A 22,352-nucleotide genomic window follows, 5' to 3' on the forward strand; every position below is an offset into this window, starting at 1 on the left:
TTCTTATGTCCCTCTTTGTAGTTCAGGACATTCATTTTATTGCTCTGAAGTTGGCCAAATTATCTATCAGGGAAGGTAACATTAGATTTATTTTTGTAAAGCTGTAAAACCCTGAAGTTAGAAACTATTTTCAGGAAACCTTCTCTTGAGTCTTAGTTGTCCGTTATGTGATTTTCCTCTCTCAGCTGAGATTAATAGTATTTCTTTTGATATGAAATAGCATTTCAGACTTTTGGATTTTACTTCATGCAGTATCATCTTTCTCATTATGCCTCTCAAACCAAAAAGTCACCAGTTCTTATACAGTATATAAATAATTACATGTATGGGAAGTCTTCCAAGACTTTAGATTTTGCTCTGTGTTGTTTCATGAAGTAAAATGCAATTAAAATAAAGAAGAAATTAAATACTATATTCTCTATTTAACAAACTAAAGAAATAGTATTTGTAACTGATTGTAATTTGGAATTAGCAACACCAATGTACTAGACTACAAGTTATTAATGAAATTATCATACCAGCTGTGCTGTAATTGCCTGATCTTTAGGGGATAGATGAGATTGTTTTCTTCAACTCTAGACTCTTATGAATCAACTAAAGCAGGCACTGTGTATGAGATCATTAGAAGAACTTGTGTCCATAGGAAACTCATTTTACCCTAAAAATTTGCCATGGTCCATATTTTATTTTCTCATATATTGTCATTGAACATTTATACTTTTTCACAATTTATATTGAATAGCTTTTTAGATACTTAGGCTTATCAAATGTACAGAATTTTTCTGAAATGTGATTTTTAGAAGAAATTGTTATCCATGCATTTATACAATTATGTACCTTAGAATCGTTATACCCGTGTGGGTTTACTCTTCTTCCCATTGGTCTCCTTGTTCATGTTTGCTTTTCCCAATAGTATCTTACCCTTTCCCATTGTCTTTTTATTATTTCTGCCCTGTCCCTTATGTCTATATAATAGATCTTGTCAAAAATTTAAACAATGAAAGGGATGAAAATAAGTGCCATCTCCCTCCAACTGGGTTTGTGCTGTTATGTTGTTGGAGAACTAGAATTTCCTTTTGCTTTTAAAAACAGAATTATCTAGTAAATTGTTAATGACCGAACTCATGATGCAGTTCAGTCTAAGTAGCCCAGTTTGACATTGTTCTCTTGTAATTATTTTTATGTGTTTTTAAAGGAAAACTTAAAATGGTAAGCCCAAGTTTAATTGTAACTTCTTAAGAGATTTGTTTTGACACCATACATTATTTATGTTCCTGATGTGTGAAACTTTGTTTCCAACAACTTCGGAAGTCAAAGTTCTCTGCAAAATTGTAATTTTCAAATGGAACTAGAGTCTTGGAGGAAAAAGGAAATTGAGTTCAATTTAGAATGTGTGATATGCCCCATCTTGACCTTTTACTTAACTTCTCCTCATTTATTCCTTCTATCTTTACATAGTTCATTGACCTTTATCAAATATATTGTTGTTCCTTTTTATTTTTTAATCCACTTGTATTTTAAGATTGAAATTTTAAATAGGGATTTGAGCGTTTCCTTTTTTTATCACAGTTGTAATAAAAGAAATTTCACAAAGTCAAAAGTTGAAGACAGAATCCCCTGTTTGGGACTGAGCCAACCAGAGGATGCTATTAGTCTGAGAGAACTAAGATTTGTTGGTAGCTTAGCCAGCTTTTCCTACAAGGAAGTTATAGCTGTTCAGTTAGGAATAGCTCTTCATTTTGTTCCAGAATTGTTTTGAGAATCTTCATTGCGACCACACTTTTTCAGGAACATGGTGACAATACATTTGTAACATGTTTACTGTTATAATCTTGAGTTACTTAACAAAGATGCACACCTAGCCCAAGAAGGTAGATTTTCCACCTTAATGAATTTTAACTTGATTGTGGCCTATACACTTACTGAGAACTTACTCAGGTCAGCAGATCCATATGCTTATTAGCAGTTGGATGCACTTTGCTATAAATGATTTCAGAGGAATTCCTTATTTCCTTATTTTCTCATTATTTATGTGTTCATGACAAAAATGGCAACCTGATCTTTGACAAAACCCTTACTGTTTTTGTAGGTTGAAAACATGAAACTATAGAATCTGGGGAAAAGCCACCACCATGGGAATTATGCCTGACATTTGTTTATGACAACAGTTCTAAAAAGTGGGTTCACTTAGTTCACCTTTCCTGCTGACCTTGAAAAATTATCTTCCCAGCCCAACGATAAAAAGGCTTCTGTGTCACTATACTTTCTTACTCCCAAACTGTCTATTTTCAGCAAACTTCGAACAATATTAATGTGTTAGAAGGATTATTGTTGACATGTCTGTGGTAACTCTCTCAACCCCTTTGGCTTGTTTTAGCCTATTCTCTACCCAACTGTGAAGTTGGAGTGTGAAGGACAGTATAGGCCATCCTACCCGAGCCCACAAGCAGAGATATCTAAGCCACTTTGCATAACAGTAATGGGTGATTTTCTCACAAGGAAGCTGCAGTTGATGCAAATACTCTCTCAAGAAGTTTGGTAGGGAAAGAGATGGGATGGAATCTTGAGGTAGTAAAATACATTTCAGTTATTTGTTTTCTGAATGATTCTTTCAAAAACGCTTTTCTCTCCTTTTCACTTTCACCTTTCCCCCTCTCTGTGGACACTTCTGTGTTAATGTAAATTTATATTACATTTTAAAACATGGTAGTAAATTTCCTTGTATTTGCTATTGATTACAAATTTTGACTTTATTTTCTTTAGACAACATGCCAAACATACATACATACCATGCTGCTGAGCAGAAATTAAATTGTTCACTTCTTGACTCCAAAATTACTGCTTTTCAGTAAATATGATTAGATCTTATCTATTTCTTTTCAAGTTTGTCACTTTCTTTGAAGAAGTTGTCATTTGCTTAGAATGTTTTATAGTTATATTTTGTGGGGGTGGCTTGGAGCAGGAATTTTAAAATGTAAGTCTAAATAAGCTCATCTAATGTACAAAAAGCACTCCAGAATGTTTTTTTCTTTTTTTTCTTGGTAATTTTGCTAAGTTCTTTTTTAGCTTTGTCCTTAACTTGTACACTTTTTAGATTTCTCTGAGTATGGCTGGATCTGAAAAGTTACCCCCTTTCTTCTTTCCTAACCCTTTCTATACATCAGTTTGCTTCTATGAACCATTTTTTTGATCTCTTCTTCCCTGTGTACCAGTATATTATCATTGTTAATTATTTTCCTCCAGGTAAATCACTAGGATCTTTATGATCCTGAAAAGTTTCAGAACTGTTTTTCTGCTTTCTGTTTTCTGTGATTGTCAGCATGTTATTCAGGGGCATCAACCTGCAGTTTCCTAGGTTTTATGAAATACAGTAGGCAGTGATTGCAAACAGATTATAGAGAACACCCATAATATTAGTATAGCATGTATGCATGACATATTTTCTTCATTCTAGTTTAAATTTATTTTCTTTCATTGCTCACTTATTCTCAAAGAAGCAAACAAGAGCACATTTTCTATTTCCATTTCAAGCCAGCAGCAGACAATTCAGAAGTGTTTCTATTGGTTATTTAGAGGGATGTCTTAGTGTCTTCATCAAAGAAACACTTGCACAGATTTATGGTGTCAGTAATAACAGCAACAGATGTCATTTTGTGCACACTTTGTGCCAAGCTTTGCTCTAAGAACTTTATTTACTTCTTGTGAGACAAATATTTACTGAGAACCTGTCATATACTAAGCACTATGTTAGGTACTTAGGTTATATCTGTGAATGAAAGCAAAGAACACTCCTGCCATGGAGGTTAAATTTTATTGGGGTTACCAGACCATAAATGAGCCTGAAGTAAGCAAAGTATGTTTTGTGTGTAAAGGTGAAAATTGGTATGAAAGAAAGAATAGTTTGACAAAGCAGCTAGGCAGAAGACCAACAAGGGATGAGAAGACTTGAACAATACTATAAACTGTCTAGAACTAACAGACATATATGAAACACTCTATCCAACAATAGCAGAATGAACATATTTCTCAAGTAAATATGGAACAATCTCCAGAACTTGCTCTAAAGCAAACTGATATATTTAAAAGGATTAATATAATAACACACATATTCTTATATCAGAGTGGAATAAATTTAAAAATCAACAGTAAGAGAAAATTGGACAACTCACAAATGCATTAACTCCTAGATTACCAATATGTCAAGGAAGAATTCAAAAGTTAAATCATAAAGAACTTTTAAGTGAATAGAAATGAAGACAACATATTATAACTTGAGGAATGTAGCTAAAGTAATACTTAGAGAGCTCTAAATGCCTACACTAAGAAAGAAGATGTCAAATCAATAATCTGCTTAACCTTTCACATTAAGACATTGGAAAAAGAAAAAAAAAAGCAGAAGGAAGTTGCTGGGGTTGTAGCTCAGTGATATAATGCTTGCCTAGCTTGTGTGAGGCACTGGGTTTGATCCTCAGCACTACATAAAAATAAATAAAGGTATTTTGTCCATCTACAACTAAAAATATTTTTTAAAAAAAGAAAGCAGAAGGAAGGAAATAATACAGATTAGAAATGAAATTAAATGGAATAAATAAAGAATAGAAAAATAAAATCAGTGATCTAAAACTAAGTCTTTGAAAAGAACAACAAAATTGAGAAACATTTAGCTCAGTTGTAACCAGGAAAAAGAAAAGATTCAAATTATTAGAATCAGAAATAGAATAGAGGACATTACTATCATTTTTACAGAAAGGAGAAGCATTATAAGAGAAGACTATGAACACTTTTGTATCAGTAAATTAGATAACCTAGATAAAACAATCAATTCAAATAAAGACCCAAACTATTGAAACCACTTAAGAAATAGACAATCTGAACAGACCTGTAACTAGTAAAGAGATTGAATTATCAATCCAAAATATGCCTAAGGGGTACCAATAAAAAGGTCCAGGTCCAGATGGCTTCACCACTGGATTCTACCAAACTTTTAAAGAAAGAATTAGTACCGGATCTTCACAAATGAATCTTAAAAACTAGAAGAGGAGTGAACACTCCCCAGTTTACTCTGTGACTCATTGTAATGTCAAACTAGACAAACAAATGAAATCTACAGACCAATATCCTGGGTAATAAGGAACACAAAAATCCTTAACTAAATACTGACAAATCAAATCTAGCAAAGTATCAAAGAATTACTCTATCAACAGACTGAAAGCCAAAATCACATGATCATCTCGACAGATATATATAAAACATTTGATAAAATTTAGTAATTTTTCATAATAGAGACAGCAAACTAGGAATAGAAAGGAATTCCCTCAACCTGATAGGGATCTGCAAACAACATACAGCCAACATATTTAATGGTGAAAGATCAGATACTTTCCTTGTACATTCAGTAACAGGACAAATATGTCTACTTATGCTACTTCTGTTCAACATGGTACTAGCTGTTCTAGACAGCAATTAAGCAAGAAGAAACAAAAACCATCAAGACTGAAAAGAAAGAGGTAGAACTTATTAGATGACATGAACTTGCATATAAAAAATCCTAAGAAAACTTTATACCTAGTAAATGAGTTTAGTGGGGTTACAGAATTCAAAATCATACAAAATTAATTGTATTTTTGTACACTTCCAAAGAGCAACCCAAAAATGAAATGGGAAAGACAATTCCATTTACAATAGCACCAAAAGGGAGAAAGTACTTAGAATAAATTTAACAAAAGAAGTGCAACATAATGAAAATTACCAGACACTGTAGAAAGAAAGATAGTATAAATGGGAAAATATCCCATGTTTATGGATTGGAGGACTTAATGTTAAGATAGAAACATTCCCCCAAACTAATGTACTGATTAAACTCAGTCCCTCTCAAAGTCTCAGCTGACTTCTTTGTAGAAATCAACAAATAAACCTTTGATTAACATAAAATTACAAGGGATTCTGATCCACTGAAACAATCCTGAGAAGCAAAAGTAATAGCAGTTGGTATCAAAACTAACCACAAAGCAATAGTAATGGAGGCAATATTGCACTGGCATAAAGATGGACATATAGATCAATGAAATAGAATGGAGTATACAAAAAATAAACCCATATTTGTGGTCATTTGATTTTCAGCAAGGGTGATAAGACTATTCAATGGAAAAAAAAACAGCCTTTTCAAAAAATGGTGGTGGAACAATTAGATATCTACAAGCAAAAGAATGAAGTTGAACCCTTACTTTATCCAAATACCAAATTTAACTTTAAATAGATCAAAGACTAGATGTATGACCTAAAGCCATAAAACTTTTCAAAGAAGACATGGGGGGAAATCTTTATGACTTTGCATTGGCAGTGGATTCTGAGGTATGACATCAAAAATTCAAGCATCAAAAAACAAAAAGATAAATTAGACTGTCAGAATTAAAAAGTAAAAAACCTTCTGTGCTTCAAAGGACACTGCTGTGTACAACCATAGAAACGAAAGATGTACCTCATTCGTGTATAATGAATCAAAATGCAGTCTGTAAAAATTAAAAAAAATTAAAAATTGCACAGAACGGGAGAAAATATTTGCAAATTACATATCTGATAAGGAATTTTCATCTAAAATAAAGAACTCTTACAATTAAATGGTTGAAAAATGGGCGAAAATGGGCAAGTGATATACTGAGTAAATATATTTTTCTCCCAAGAAGATATACAAATGACCAATAAGTACCTGAAAAGATGTTTGATATCATCACCTGTCAGGAGATTTCACACCCTTAGAATGGCCATACTCAAAAAGACAGCTAATAATAAACGTGGAGAAATTGAAACCCTTACACACTGGGAATGGGAATGTAAAATGCTGCAGCTGCTTCAGTTAGTAGTCTTAGTAGTTCTTTAGAAGGTTAAACAGGGTTCTCATTGATCCTACTAGGTATGTGCCCAAGAGAAACAAATATATACATCTGTACAATAGCTTGTACGTGAATGTTTATAACAGCAATATTCATTACAAGTTATAAATAATTCAAATATTCATCATCTGCTAAAGGATTAACAAGGTGTATTATATCCATAAAATGAAATACTGTTCATCCTGATACTGACTGTGTACAGCATGGATAAGCCTGTAAAACATTCTGCCAAATCCTAAGCCAGTCAAAAAGCACTTTACCATATGGTTCAATTTATATGAAGGTTCCATAAGAGAGAAAGGATATTAGTGATTACTTAGGAAGAGGGGGAATGCCGGTACAGAAGTTATAACTAAAAGAAGTGTGGTTTACTTTTGAGGTGATGAAATGTTCTAAAATTTGGTGATGGTTGCAAATAACTCTGAATATAAAAACCATTGAATTATATACTTTAAATTAGTGAACTGTTTGATATGTGAAATATATTTCAGTAGGACTTTTTTAAAAAAAAAAATCAGTTATAATAATAGATATGTGAAGGAAAGGCAGATCACAAGTGATAGGAATGGGGTGGGGTTGCAGTTTTGCAAAGGGTAGTCTGGAGATACTTGAGCAAAAACCTTGAAGGAGGTGAGGAAGTTGGAAGAACATTTTCTAGGCAGAGCCAACATAGAAGTCCTACAAGTTGGAGGGAGACGGTACATGCAGGGAGGAGCCAAGGAGGCCAGTGTGCTGAAGAGAATTGAAGCAGGATGTGAGTTTACAGATATAATGGAAATTTGTAAGGCAGCTGGCTTTTCAGATACATAGCAGTGTGGCTGGAGTGATGTATCTGTGAGTCATCTGCCTATAGCTGATATTTAAAGCCTGAGACCAGAAGTAATCACCAAAGGAAGTAGAATGAACAGGGAAGAGGACAAGGACCTCTCTCCAAAACTAAGACATCTGGAGAAAGAGGAGGAAGCAGAGGAGACATAGAAGGAAAGATCAGTGAGGGAAGAGAGAAAGCAACACAGACAGCCATATCCTAGAATCCCGGCGAAGGAAGCATTGATGGCAGAGGGTGTAGCCGGTGTGGACAGCCGCGTTGGAAGATGCATGAGCACCATGATCCTCAGCTATTGACCTTCACAGCAGCAGGTTTATTTGAATGGCCAGATGGAAGCCTGGTTGCAGTGGGTTTAAGACAGAACAGAGGAGAGAAATTACAGACAGTATAGGCAGCCCTCTGAGGAGAATTTCACTCCAGGGGAAACAGGGACATGACGGAAGTTTGAGCAGAACCCTTTTTTTTTTTTTTTTTTCTCTTTACTTTGGGACAAATAATATACATTTATGTACTGTTGGAATGACCCACCTGAGAGGGAGGGTAGAAGTGCCTGGGCAGATGCATAGTTAATTCCCTCCTACCAGAAACAGAGCATGTTGCAGAGGCTGGTAGGTGGGGCGATGCAGCAAGAGCAGCTTATGACTCTGCTTACTTTAATCCTCACACCAACCATGTGAGTTAGGTACTGCAGATGATCCCCATTTACAGATGAGGAAATAAAAGTTATGTAAATTTATTCACATAAGAGTATCCTCAAAGTATAGAAAGGAGCCTGCTTTGGGGAAGTCAGGGCAGTTGGCGTTTATAATTAACTGAAATAACCTCAATTCTGTTTTCATCTGAGACAACTAAGATAGAATCTCAGATTTCTCCCCTTCCCATCCAGAAAAAAAAGTTTTTTGTCAATATTTTTCTGTTTTTAAATCACTTTTTTCTTCCTGGAATAGCTTCAGAAAAGACCAGAAAGCTATCTAACGCTCTCAGGTCAGCTGTCATCCTGAAGGTGCTGTCCTTGTGAAAGCCGGTTCTCCTAGGAAAGGAAATGCACATGCCATCCTTTGTGGTATTGGCATCTAAAGTGGAACCTTTGCTCTGTAATAGAGTGTCACCATTTTGCTGGTATACTGGTTGCAGTTCGTTTCTACTCATTTAATCTGTAGTTCTGCTTAGAAAGTTCCAGCCCTGATGGAGGCTTCTGCCCAATACTTTCAAGGAAAATCTCACTGGGATTTACAAAAAACCTAAAGAAAAGGCAGAGTCCAAGAGGAGTGGAGATGCAAGATGATTTTACTTGCAACTGGATTTACTCTTTCCACAGGGGGAGGAGGGTGTAATTGTTTAAAAAACACAGTATTGTCTTGTGAAGCTTTGCAGATTTAAAATATATCATATTAATATTGTCTGTAGGTCCCTTTCCATCTCAGAAAAAGAACTTATTCCACAAAATTGTCAGCAAATATAAGCACAAAAAGGAGAGCCTAATGTTCCAGAAAAGGTATTGGTGCCTTCCATCCTCCATTAAGGTTTCTTGGCCGCCTCCATTGCCAGCTCGTCTTTGAGTGATGCTTCCGCGCAGCTCCTTTGCCTTTTCCTCCCCTGTGCTTGCTTCAGTGCCATCAGCTCCTGACTGGGGATTTTTGTTCTTTCTAGACTCTGCAGCTAATTACAAACTTCCTTCCCTAGGATTCCTACTCAAATCCATACTTGTCTTTATGTATAGAGTTCCATGTGAATTTTAAAATTGATTCTTCTCAACTACATTAGGTACCTTTTGTAATTTAGTCTTTTGGACCTTGTATCCATTTATTTCTTTGGCTCTTGTTTTTCTCATATCTGGCAGCCCTTCATACCATAACCACATTTTCCTGCTTCCTGAAATCTTCATATTCATGTCAGAGTCCCACTGTTAGGGATTCCCGTGGACGTTTTTCTCCACTCCTAAGTCCTCACTTGCCTCTTTTTCCTCATCTGTGTCTTCAGTGTTGGCTGGACTCTTCTCCCAACTCCTACAGTCACGTAACTGTTATTTCCAGAGGGCCCTAGAGACTTAGTGCACCCCACCCCTCCTCTCCTCTGAGCATCTATCTCATTGTTACGATCTTGATGGGCCCTTGAACCTCTTCAGGGCTCATCTCAAGATCTCTTTCTCATAGTTCAGGACTCCTTCTTCACATAAAAGGTAAATCTGACTCAGTATAGCCATGAGTCCTGGAGTTTGGGCTTCAGTGTCTCCCTGCATGTCCGTGTCAAGCCATAAACTGACTCATTTGATGCACACTCGCGTCCTACTTGCATGGCCAGATGTGAAGCACTCTGTGCTTCTTGAGTGGGGCTCTCAATGCAGCTGTCTTCTGTGTAGGCAAATGTGCCTGTGTGTGCCTGTGTGTAACAACCTCTTACTAAATGTGGGCTTTCACCTCCACTTCAGCCTCTTTTTTTGTTTTGTGTACTTATATTTTTTTATTTGCTTCCAGTAAAAGAAACTTTATTTTTCAGGTAAAATTATCATTCCTTTTACTGATCTTCAAGTTATCTGTATTTAATGTCAAAGAAATTACCCAACAGTGTATTTCATGAAAGACAAAAATTTGTTTATTTGTATCCATTTTCTGTGTAGCCTCCATAACTTCATTAGTTTAGTTGGCAAACACAAATTTGAGAACAAAATAATTGAAATAAAATTCCAGTTTATTTATATGGTGTTTCATATTTAAGTTACTCTGCACATCACCTTATTTTTATAATATGTATGTCCATATTAGGAATAGAGTTTCACTTTTTTTTTTTTTTTTTTTTGTCATTGTTTTTAGGAAGTGGGGATAAATGGTCAAACAAGCAACTCTACTTGGATGCCATTCACCCTACAGAAGGTAAAAGAATCAGCATGTTGTTTAATTTCTAAGTTGAAAATTGAGTAATTTTTTAGAGACTTAAAAAAGGGCATCATTTATATAGGTTCAACCAATAGCATTAAAATGTGTGTTAAAAATTAGATTACTTTTAATTTTCAAAACTACTCATTTTAAGATCTCCAAAGGGTCAGGAAAGACTTCATGTGGTGTTTAATTTATGAAAGGAGAATTTGAAACCTTTGAATGACATTAACCAGAGATTTGAGTTCTGCTTATGATATTAATTACTGTTAAATATTGAATGCTTTGGTGAGTTTTAATTTATATGATGGTTAAGGAGCCATCCTTTTCTTCCCATTGATTTTCCTTTTCTCATCATAGATAATTTTAAAGACCTGAACTTTCTTGTAGTGCCTACTTCTTTTGAAAACTAGAAGGAATCTTAGAAGTCATCCAGTTTGGACCCCTTTGATTTATTTATATCCCAAAAAAATTTACTTATGTCCAGAAAATGAACTTGTCTCCCAAATATGCTCTTTTTACCTTAATTAAAAGGAGAAAAAAAATTAAAATGAACATTTGGCCCTAGTCACTTATCACTCATATTTTTTGGTATTTATTTATAAATATATTTAGCCAGGTATGGCAGCACATGCCTGAAATCCCAGGGACTTGGGATACTGAAACAGGATCCTGAGTTCAAGGCCAGCCTTAGCAACCTAGTGAGAGCCTGTCTTAAACAAAATTTTTTTAAAGGATAAGGGTATAAAACTTGGTGTTAGAGTGCCCCTATGTTAAATTCCCAGTTACCACTGCCCCCAGCGCCGGTTCTAGTTTGAGTTACATTTATCAAAAACTTTTTTGGTTTAGTGGACATAATTTATACGTACCATGTTTGCTTTTGCATCATTTTACAAAAAGTGACTTCAAAAGGAATGTTTTCTGACCTATTACTTCACATTTGCAACCTCCGTGGAATATTATTTCTGCTTAAGAACAAGCGGAAAAATATATGAATTGTGCTGTTCCCAGAATTTAGTCCTAACATCCCCAAATTGAAATATTAGCTCTTGTGTATTATAAAGTATATATTTTAGACTGTTTTGATAAATATAAGGCATTGATGACCTATCCGAGAAAGCTAAAGGCATTTAAGACCACATTATTCTTCACTTCAACTGATACCATTTTAAATACTTCCTTTTGTTTTGCTCTACTTTGCTTTTCTTAGACACTAAAAATGCTGCTGCATTGCCGCAACTGGTGCAGCATGAGAGAAGGAACACTTAACATAGGAATTAGGAGATACAGATTCTCAGATCTGCCACTAATTATTATTTTTTAGTAGGACAAATTGTTTAACCTCACTAGGATTTACTCTTCACATTTGTCCTATGTACATAGGTGGTGTTCATGTGTTGGGATTGGGTGAATGATAGGATGTAGTAATTCAGGAATCATAAATTCCATTTTCCCCCTAATATTTGATGATTTTGTTACTTTTGTATCTTGAGTGGGTAATGTGAAGCTAGAAGCACCCTATTCTGCAGCCCTAATTTTCTACCTTTCAGGGACAGAAAAGTAAATCAATTTTGAATCTTATAGGTAGTCCTCAGAGATTAGTAGAAATAGAATTATTATTGGTGATATTTGATTATAGATATTATTAATGTATATGAATGAAGCTTTGGAGAGGATGCACTGAAAAATGCATGCCATTTATTTAGTGTAGAGTACAAGCTCATTTTACATGCCAAGAGAAAAAGGAATCAATTTGAGCATCAGAAAATTACTAGTAATTTAAAGTGACCTTTCTTGGTTATTTATTTTCATACCAACCCCAACCTTTACTGGTTCAGGTGGTGATTGTGTGCTTTTGAATTATCTAGGCCCTTTACTTCATCCTCTCTCTCACCCATGGCCAGATCGCTGCTTATTACAACTTTGCTTTGGAAAGTATAAATACTTAGGGACAGAAAATGAAACTATAATCCAGGATAATTTCAACATGTGTAAACCATTCTGCACAAAAGTGAGGAGTTTTTTGTCGCTAGTGTCTATAATAGAAGCCTTGGTACACCTAAGACTGTACAGCTATTCAGCTGTCCCTGACTTCTTTTAAAGTGGATGACTTGGAATTCACTGAGCTTATTCTTTACAACATCCTATGTAGAATGTTTTTTTCCACTTTTGGAAGAGTTTTTTCCAAAAATACTTAGTAATAATCCGAGGGTTAAATACTAAACTTATAATTTGTTGTGTGTTTTTCCCTATGCTTTTAAAACTAAAAATGGCTAAACTACTTCTAGAACTTTCACATATCAAATAAATATATTGCCTATGATCTAGAATTTAGAAAGGTAAAATTTTCTGATAAAGTAAGAAGACCTATCTCTGCCACCATATTTGTTTCTGCGAGAACATGTTGTTACATGCCCATGATGTTTCTAATTGCAATAATAATATAATTAATACAACTTCATAGTTTACAAAGGCCTTTCATATACATTTTTAAAATCTCATCTTCACAGTGGCACCATTGAATTAAGAAGGGTTTTATTAATCCCAAACACATGGTATTGAAGCATGACCAATAGAAGCAAAGGAGAAGAAACTGGGATTCTTTCCACTGAAGCTCCTTTGACCCACCACAGTTTCAATTGTTCAGGCATATCTACATATCAATTGTTCAGGACTTTTTAGTCCTCATTTGGTTCAGATGTAAATATAAAAGGTATATTCCCTCCCCCCCAAAAAAAACCCACCCAAAACCTCAGACTAGGAACCTTCATCAGATTAGTTTCTTTGCAATATGTAAATGTAATCACAGGCAGGAGAGAGACTGGTTTATAGTTTTTATATATAGTTTTTATATGGTAAATAGATTTTCAAACACCATCCTCAGTTTCCATTCTAACTTGATCTCTTAATTTTGAAATAGTTGTTATATAACTATTTCAAAATCTCCCAGAACCTTAAATAAGTCTCATTCATTGGCTTCTTTTTCCTTTGTTCTGTTCAGAATCTGACTGCTGTGTTAGTGCATGGGAGACACCAACCAAAGGCAATGAGATTTCAGATCTGGCTATAATAATTCAAATTGAATCCCCAAGTTGTAAAATGAATCTGTGATTCTAGTGGCCTCCAGGGGTGCAATCCAAGTGCAGTGCTGCTTTTCCCAAAACATTTATTCTACATTTGGGGAGTAGAGTTTGGAAAACAAGACAGCCTCTTATTACCACATTCCTAAAGTGACTCCAGGAGTGAGCTCATGTTATCACTCTCAGATGATGCACTCCAAGTATGTTATGGTTATTGTTAGTGTAAAATCTAGCCCAGTGGACTTGTTCTTAGTGCTTGGGTAGTCTTGTGTGTTCAATTAAAGGCCAAAAGAGAAATGACTAATTTGCTTTTGGATGACAAAGCCTTTCTTTTCTCACATTTCCGTTAGTTAGCAGGAACAGGGCAGGGGCGCAGGACATAGATTCCTCTCTGAGCTTTTTCGTTTCACATCCCACACCACCCAACCTTTTATTTGCTCCACCACTGTGGCTGAACTCAGATCTGCTGTCCTAGAGGAGTACTTTTTAGATTCAACCTTACTTTCCTTCCTCAGTTCTCTCTTAGGAAAAGATTCTCTGTGAGGACTAATCTTGAGGTCTGTCCTTCGTATAAACTGACAAGACAGTATGTTTTTCCGCTGGGTCAAAGCACAGGGCAGGACTCTTACCTCCTCTTCCAAACTCTAGCAAGGTCATATTCTTTACCCTTTTCAAATATGTATCCATATATTTCTGTAGGGAGAATTATTCCTTCTATGTCTGTTAGTAGATTTAGAGGAGACTACTTCTGGGTAAATGACATACCTATTTTTGGTGGGAGTAGCTTAAAGAGAATGTCCAGTGTATTATTTTTTGCCTCTTTTACCTGCCCTGCAACCAGATTCACTCCTTTACTGTCTCCCAATATGCCTGTGTGTTAGAAATTGAGTGTTGCTGATATCTTTTGGTGGCTGGCTGGTCTTGGACCCTCTGACTCCCTGTGTGCTTAGTGGGTACTGTGATTTTGAAATTTCCCACAGCCATATGTTTGTGAGTTCTTACTATTAAATATTGAATTAACAGTAGACTCCCATTTGTAGTCCTTTTGCCTTTTGCCCTCATGCCCTTAGCCTTTTTTTTTTTTTTTTTTTTTTTTTAGATGTTGATAGACCTTTATTTTATTCATATGTGGTGCTGAGTATTGAACCCAGTGCCTCACACATGCTAGGCAAGTGCTCTACCACTGAGCCACAACCACAGCCCTGCCCTTGGCTTTTTATAGTGATTTTACCAATTTATCTGGAAAAAAATTAGAAAGGAACAACCATTTAAAAGAATTAAAACCATTTGAAGGGTCACCAGTAAAAAAGAAAACAGTGCTATGCAAGGGAGTACTGTTCCTCAACCTTGGGGCTCGAACCGAATGAGAACTTGTTTTTCCCTGCTCAAAACTCCAACTGTAGACCCTGTGGCAAGATGATTATTTTGGATCTGAGTCTCTAGATTAGAGCTAATCTAGTCCACCCTCCTTTTTTACATTGAAGAAACAGATCTGTGGTTCCAAAATTAGTGAATTACAAAGTCAACAGTGGAATCCAGGTCTCTCTGTGATGGTTATTTTCATTACCCTGGTCCATGAGAAACTCTGATCGTCTCTCCCAGCTTGCTTGGCCTTCTTCTGGTATCTATGCCTTCTACTTCCTTGTATTTTCTTTCCATAAGCAGTTCTTCTGATGTAATGCACTTTTCATCTTTGGAACCTAGGCCATACCCTTCTTTCTGCAAGTTTTGGACTTCTCTAGGAAGAGAAATTAAGAAAAAGGGAAGAGGTTAATATTCTCTTGGAATGGCCATCTGTAATATAGTGATCACACTACAGAGGTGAATAAGACTCCCTCTGTAATCAGAAAAGATTGGAAACATGGTCAAATAGTTGGTGTTTTCCAGTTTTGGTTTGGTTTGGTGGGGGTTTTTTTGTTTGTTTGTTTTGTTTTGTCTTGTTTTAATAATAATTATCTTAAGCCTATCCCCACACAGCCATCTGTTATGCAATACTAAGATACTGAGATAAGGCCAAACCACAGATCATGGTGCAATTTCTGTGTCTGTACTTTATTTTAATGGAATTGAAATTATTTCCCATTTGTTTTAGAATGTGAAGCCTGGAATCAACCTTTTCCCTTTTAGACATCTTTCAAAAACAAGGTTCCATGATTTCCAGGGCAAAGGACTTATTAATTCATAGTCGGTTTCCAGACTTCCTAAGCTCATTAGAGAACTGGGTTAAAAATCTTGTAGGAGGCCTGTGCAAGTATTTATACCAACAAGTGCATTTTTTACACCCTGAGTTAATCTTATTCCATCTCATTCCTCTTATTTTAGCTGTTTTTCTTTTTTATGTTGTATGCATTGCTTCATTCCAGTGTCTACCTTCAGATCCACCTTCTGACATAAATATCTTGGATTATGTTTCAGGTTTAGTTTGCTTGAAGTTTGTCATGTCAGGTCTTGATTTTCTGGTCCACGGTTCCCTCTTTTTCAAAAATGATTTCTATGTCTGCTCTAAGAGATTGGATGGTTACAGAGTAGAAAAAAAAAAAAAATTCTTTATTTCCTGCCTAAAAACACTTTGGCCACAGTCATGTGAAAAAACAAAGAAGTCTGAATCATAGCACTTGACTACATGTATATTCCCATAAATGTACTGAACTCATATCTGCATATTGTTTTTTCACTTTTGAATTAAAGGGATGAGAATGACGAACTCCTGAGGAAACAAGTATATAACACAAGCATTCTCATCAAATATAAGCCAGAGATAAAGGCTTTAATGGCAAGTGTGTTGCTTACTCTTGACATAGTGACTCAGGATACAAGAGTGTGCTATTAATATTTATTAGTTTTGTAATGAGGGTACTTAAAACTGATCTCTCTGTCAGCACGTGAGACTCCATTAAATTACCTCACTCACCTTGTCCTAGAATTCAGTGAATAGGAGGATTTGATGTGTGTTGACTTCCACAGTGTTTGTCCTGTCCTTACTGAGAGTCAGTGTGCCTAAAAGGAGGTCAGGTATCACAAATTCTTTTCTCATTAGTCCAGCCTGGTACTTGGAAGTAAACGTCCCATCCATCAGGGTAAAATTATGAAGCATGGGACCCTGATCACAGCTAGGACTTGAGGTCTGTTGAACTACAGTTTACTCAGATTTATATGTTATCCTCCCCATCAACCTGCAAGATTTAAACACTTAGAAAGTATTAAAAGAGAGATTATCTTCATACTCTGCTCATTATTCATCAGAACAAGTACAAATAAGTAGTAAACATTATAGAAATGTTTGTATTAAATTTTTTCCATCAATAGTTTGAAGATTCTGAGTATAAATTCTCAATTTAGATGGTTCAGTCATTTAGAAATGTTTTTTTCCAAGAGCAATGCTAGTACTGTGTGTTTTGTTTGTAACTATGTATGGTTTGTCCTGTTTCAGCCATATTTTCAGAAGACAAAAACACCACAGAGCCTGCTTATAAGGTTAAAAATGTCCCATCCATTCCTAACACTCCAGAGCCAACAACAATGCAAGAACCTTTGGTGGGCAGCCAAAAGAGAAAAGCAAGGAAAACCAAGATCACACACCTTGTCAGGACAGCAGATGGCCGGGTATCACCAGCAGGAGGTACTTTGGGTAAGAAGAGGGAGCTCTCAGCAGAGATATCCCGAGTCACATCAGCCAGCAAATGACTATAAGACAGTGGTGGCTCCTCATTGAAAAATGAGCTGTTGTTTAGCTTTATATAGACTTCCAAACATGTCTCATTCCACATTTTAAAAGTCATACCTATTTTTCCAAGAGCATATTTGAATTCCTAGAAAAGAAAGGTAAATTTAGGACTTCTAGCTCCCTCTTCCTCCTCCTCCTCTTTTTTTTGTGCATGCTTAAAAAAAAAAAAAAAAAAAGTCTTGATTAAGTAAACTCCAGAAGAGCCTAGACCTTTAAAGGTACTAGATGAATCTGTGTTATTCCATGGTCTGGTATTCATTCACTGCAATCCAGATTATCAAGCATTCAGATCAGTGGATTAAGGGACCTTAAAACACATCCTTACTCTGTGTAGAACTGATGCAGAACACTAAGAAAGCCTGAGAATGCATGAATTTCTTGTCCTATCTACCCAAACAGTAAAAGTGCCCCATTTGCAGTCATGATTTGGGTCTTTCTTTATTGGTCCTGGTGGCCTCCATGACAGTAGAATTACCTGAGGGACCAGGGTAAAGGGACGAAACAGTGAGTAATAGCATCTCCCTAGAAATTCTTGGGGATGCTGTACCATCTGGCCATTAGTGATTTTTTTTTTTTTAATTTTTTTGTCAGTTGATCTTTTTTATTTATTATTTATATACAGTGCTGAGAATCAAACCCAGTACCTCATGCATGCTAGGCAAGCGCTCTACCACTGAGCCACAACTCCAGCCCCCCATTAGTGATTGTTGCTTTCTAACATCTCCAGCATTTCATTTTATCTGATTTGGGTCAATCTGGGTGTTCATAGAAATGAACTGTTTGCTGAATTAGAATTGGAAGACAAAGCTACTTTGGGGCACTTTTTCTTGAATTTTGCATATACTAATTATTAAAACCAGAAAGCATATTAAAGACCCTGACTCCATCATCATAAAAGATATGAAACTCTTTTGAAGAGAGTGGAAAGTGGAATTTTGTGCTGAGTATATCCAACTGAGTAGAAGTAGGACGAGGATTTAAATCTTGATATCCTGTTGTTTAGTCCAGTTGATGCATCTCTCCTCCCCTTTCCACTCTGGGTTCTGTTCTGAGAACAGATTGTTCTGTAGATTGTTATTTTTCACTTGTACTAAGAAACACTAGAAAACCCTCCATTTTCTGTAGGCAAACACCATACCAGCTTTATGCCCTAATATATGAAATTCACATCTTTTATCACTCATTTTCTATTCTATATTTAAAATGTTTTAAAACTCATGATAAAAATTCTCCCTCTTCTATAATGTCTGTATAAAAAGAAAATATTCTCATTTCTAGCATGAGAGAATTAATTAATATCTATAATGTCTGCGTAATAAAGAAAATATTCTCATTTCTAGCAGGTTATAATAGCATAGCATTTCATCTACCTCTTCATAAATGTCAGAGGACCCCTTGCCTTCTCTCCAGTAGGTCTTCAGAACAAAACAACAACATGGGATATCGTTAGGATTGATTTATCTGATGGTTAGCTTATCCTAAGTGTTAATATCACAGCACATCAAATGTCCACGTTGCCATAGTAGGTCACCCTGCAGCTCGCTTCATGAAAATTCATGAAAACTGTATCGTCAGCTAGGGTTTTAAGGGCCCAGTGGCAGAAGTCCCCTTGGGTTTTGTTTTGGACAAGGCTTATTTTTCCTTCTTCCTCCAAGATTGACCCATTCTTTAACTTTGGATAAAGCAGCTTCTCTACAGCTCATCTTCACTGTCCATAGTTCCAGGTTGCAACTGAGTTTAATAAAAGTGCTTTGTCACTGTGGAAGAAGAGATTCTGTCAAAGTCATAATGTTCGATGGATAGCAGAAGTGAACAGTAAAAAAAGCTAGCTCTTTTCATTCTCTGTCACATTTCCTCAGTGTTCCTTCTCTGGAGAGCAGAGTGATCCTCTTGTGATGGATTTCTCTTTTGTTACAGATGACAAACCAAAGGAGCAACTGCAGAGGAGTCTCCCTAAAGCAACTGAGACAGACTGCAGTGACGAGTGCTCACACCACACCGAGGCCGAGGAAACAAGGAGCAGCACTCCAGAGATGCCTGCCGTGTCTGCCTTCTTCAGCCTCGCTGCACTGGCCGAAGTGGCAGCCATGGAGAATGTGCACAGGTCAGTGGTGTGACTTGGATGGAGGAAAAAATATGGAAACCAAATCAACCTTTCTCACATGATTTGTGGCAATTTTTATTATATACTGGGGTTCAGAGTGCTTCAAGGAGCATTGTTGTTTATGTGAGGTGTTAGAAAAGTTTATGTGCTAGTTAACAGTGTGGGAAAATGTAAGAGAATATAGCCAGCTAAGTATTTCATTTTGAATATATTGTCTTGTGGATAATCTGGATTTCCATAAAAACCTGAGAGTAGGAAAGCAGTATTATCTAACCCGTAAGTGTGAGATCACAGACAGGACTTTAAATCCTCACTCAGTCTCTGAATCTGAAAGATCTTGAGCAAGATCATTAACCTCTCTCCTCTCAATTTTTTCTGTAGTTAAACAGGATGGGTAGCACTCATTTCATGGAGTTGCTGTGTGGGATGACACAGTGCTCATGTGGGGACATCCCTATTGAGGATGGTGCTGGCGGCAGTGGCGGCCAGCCATTGAAACAGTGCAGTTCCGGGAAAGGAGTGTCTTGGCAACTGACTCATGGCAGGCAGGAGACCTGGAATTTCTTCAACTCTCTGTGATTTACTACAAAGTAATTTATTCTCTGCATCTCAGTTTTTTCATTTTTCATTGAGCATAGTGATATATCCCCTAAGAATCACAAAAGTTGTAAGGATCAGAGGAAATCATAGTTGTGAAAACCCTTTGAACTCAGTGAAGCCACACAGTAAGTGTACTAAGTTCTAAGTGTATAATTGGGTATTCTGCTACTTAATGGGTCCTTTGGGAAGGCAAAAAATATTAGAGATTTTTTAAAAAAGCCTTTTGTAAATTCCAGTATTTCATACTGAATTTCATCTGTGGATTACCACAGATGGATTACTTTTGGGGACTTTCAGTCTAGTATAAAGTGCTTAAAACCTAGCACAACCTGGATATCTGCCTGTAGGACCTCATGCTCCCTTTGCATTTTCAGGTAAACCCGTATTTCAGGTAAATCCGTAGGCCCCACGATGAGCTTGGTTTGCTTCTTGCCCTTTACTGGTCATGTTATAAGTCTAGTACTTCCTCACAAGTAGCCTCTAGATATTCTAAGACGTCACATTCCTTTTGATGTATACGCTGCAAGTTCCCAATAGCAAGTGACTCTGACAGACATTGTAAATGTGCTTGTGTCTCTGAGGGAGGCACTTCTCCGCTTGTGGAGTTTTACAGTTGAGTATAGAAGACAAACACATGACTTGCCTGCCTAAATGTTGCTAAGTGTCCCTGCAAATTATGGAAATAGGTAGATAAAATAAGAATTCAAAGGAGCATCATAATTTAGGGCTCAGAAAATGCCACCACACAGTCACCCCCATTGCTCCCTATGTTCTCTCGAGACATGACTGTAATCACACAACCAACTCTGCTAGCCAGCCTTCCATGACTCCCAGTTTACAAAAGCAGAAAGCCAAAGCAAACCTTTCCACTCGCATCTCTCTAGTGCCTCTACACCCTGCCCTGCATTAATACGCACTCTTGCTCCTTTCCAGATTAGCCAAGTTCTTGCCTTTGTACATCCTCCTCTTAGGTGAATGGCTGCTGCTCCTTCCACCTCTCATGCCTGGTCCTCTTCTCCCAGCCTTCCTGCTGCTCCTGCTGCATCTTCTGTGCTGCCTCTCACTCTGTGTTCTTCCGGCTTGAGAACATCTGTTGTAATTATTTGTTGATGCTTTTATGTCCCAGCTTGCTTAGATAGCTTCTCTTACACCAATGGGTATATGAACAAATGACTAGAATTTTACCATCAACCTAACAAATTGTTCTTAAGATCTAGAAAGACTGTAGTTAATCTCAATTGTAACTTTCTCCCTTACTTGCCAAAACAGACTCGTCAATCTCAACATTTAATTATTACATAGGCAACACCTAGGTTCCTAATTTATAGGGTAAGCCCACGGAACTAGGGGTAGAAATACATTACCTGTACTCTTGCCATGAAGAATCTAATGTTAAGTTCCGAAACCCACTTTAGATGGTTTTACAAAATATGGGAAATAGGGAATTGGATAAACCTTTGTTGAGAGACTATTTATTAGGTGTTTTCAAGGAAGAAAGCTCATTAAACACAATCCTTAAACCGGCCCTCACAGGTCTGTCTTTTTAGTCCCATTTTAATGTTGGTGCAGATGGTTAATAAACTGTCAAGAGCACACAGCTGATTCCTGACTGAGACAGGATTTGCACTGAGGTCTTAGGACTCCAGATCCTGTGCTGCATTTCCTCTAGCGTGCAGCCTGAGCAGGCTTCACTCATGTCCTAGACTGCATCCTTCAGCTGCAGCACTGCTCCAGTCCTGACTCCTTTCTGTCACCCCACCTTTTCTCCCTCTTGCCCTTCTTCCTTTACACTGTACTTTTCATCTCTTTCTTTTTTCCTTTTCCAGTACTTACTAAAATACTTTTGAAATTCTTATGTTATTAGATGATCTTAAAAAAAAAAAAAAAAAAAAAAAAAAAGCATTTTAATTTCATCTTTCTTGGGAAAAAGCTGAACATATTCAACAGTTGGTGCTCACAGCAGCCATACATGAATGAACAGATTAATCCAGAGATTTGATTTCTAACATGTATTTTTCTAAAATCCTAAATATGTTGTACTATTCAGGGATCATTGGATTCAGGAAGCCCCAAATGTTGTAATTTAACTAATTATTTTGCCTTTTGGTACATCAGGAGAAACCTGGATATGGTTATGTAGCAAAAATTACCTGAATCTTAAAATAGCCCTTTTTGTTCTACATACTCTGAAGAAGAGTACTATACTGAGATGTCCTTGAAAACACTCTGCTTCCCCCTCTGTCTTCCATGCT

The 22,352-nt window shown here is 36.5% G+C and overlaps 1 protein-coding gene across 12 annotated transcripts in view; it reads left to right on the top strand.

Moving 5' to 3' along the window:
* BBX (BBX high mobility group box domain containing) overlaps positions 1-22,352 on the top strand; it is a 253,393-nt gene that overhangs the window by 225,224 nt on the left and 5,817 nt on the right. For 5 of the 12 annotated variants that reach the window (XM_079100827.1, XM_079100823.1, XM_079100828.1 and 2 more), the window contains 4 exons: positions 9,127-9,213; positions 10,528-10,589; positions 17,103-17,300; positions 19,314-19,500. In XM_079100827.1, the coding sequence (XP_078956953.1) occupies positions 9,127-9,213; positions 10,528-10,589; positions 17,103-17,300; positions 19,314-19,500 (534 nt within the window). Of the gene's footprint in view, positions 1-9,126; positions 9,221-10,527; positions 10,590-17,102; positions 17,301-19,313; positions 19,501-22,352 lie in introns of all 12 variants that reach the window. The other 7 variants (XM_079100834.1, XM_079100832.1, XM_079100824.1 and 4 more) reach the window with 7 other exon arrangements.

This window comes from Sciurus vulgaris (assembly GCF_902686455.1).
Source record: "Sciurus vulgaris genome assembly, chromosome: 10".
In the NCBI taxonomy this organism is placed as follows: Eukaryota; Metazoa; Chordata; class Mammalia; order Rodentia; family Sciuridae; genus Sciurus; species Sciurus vulgaris.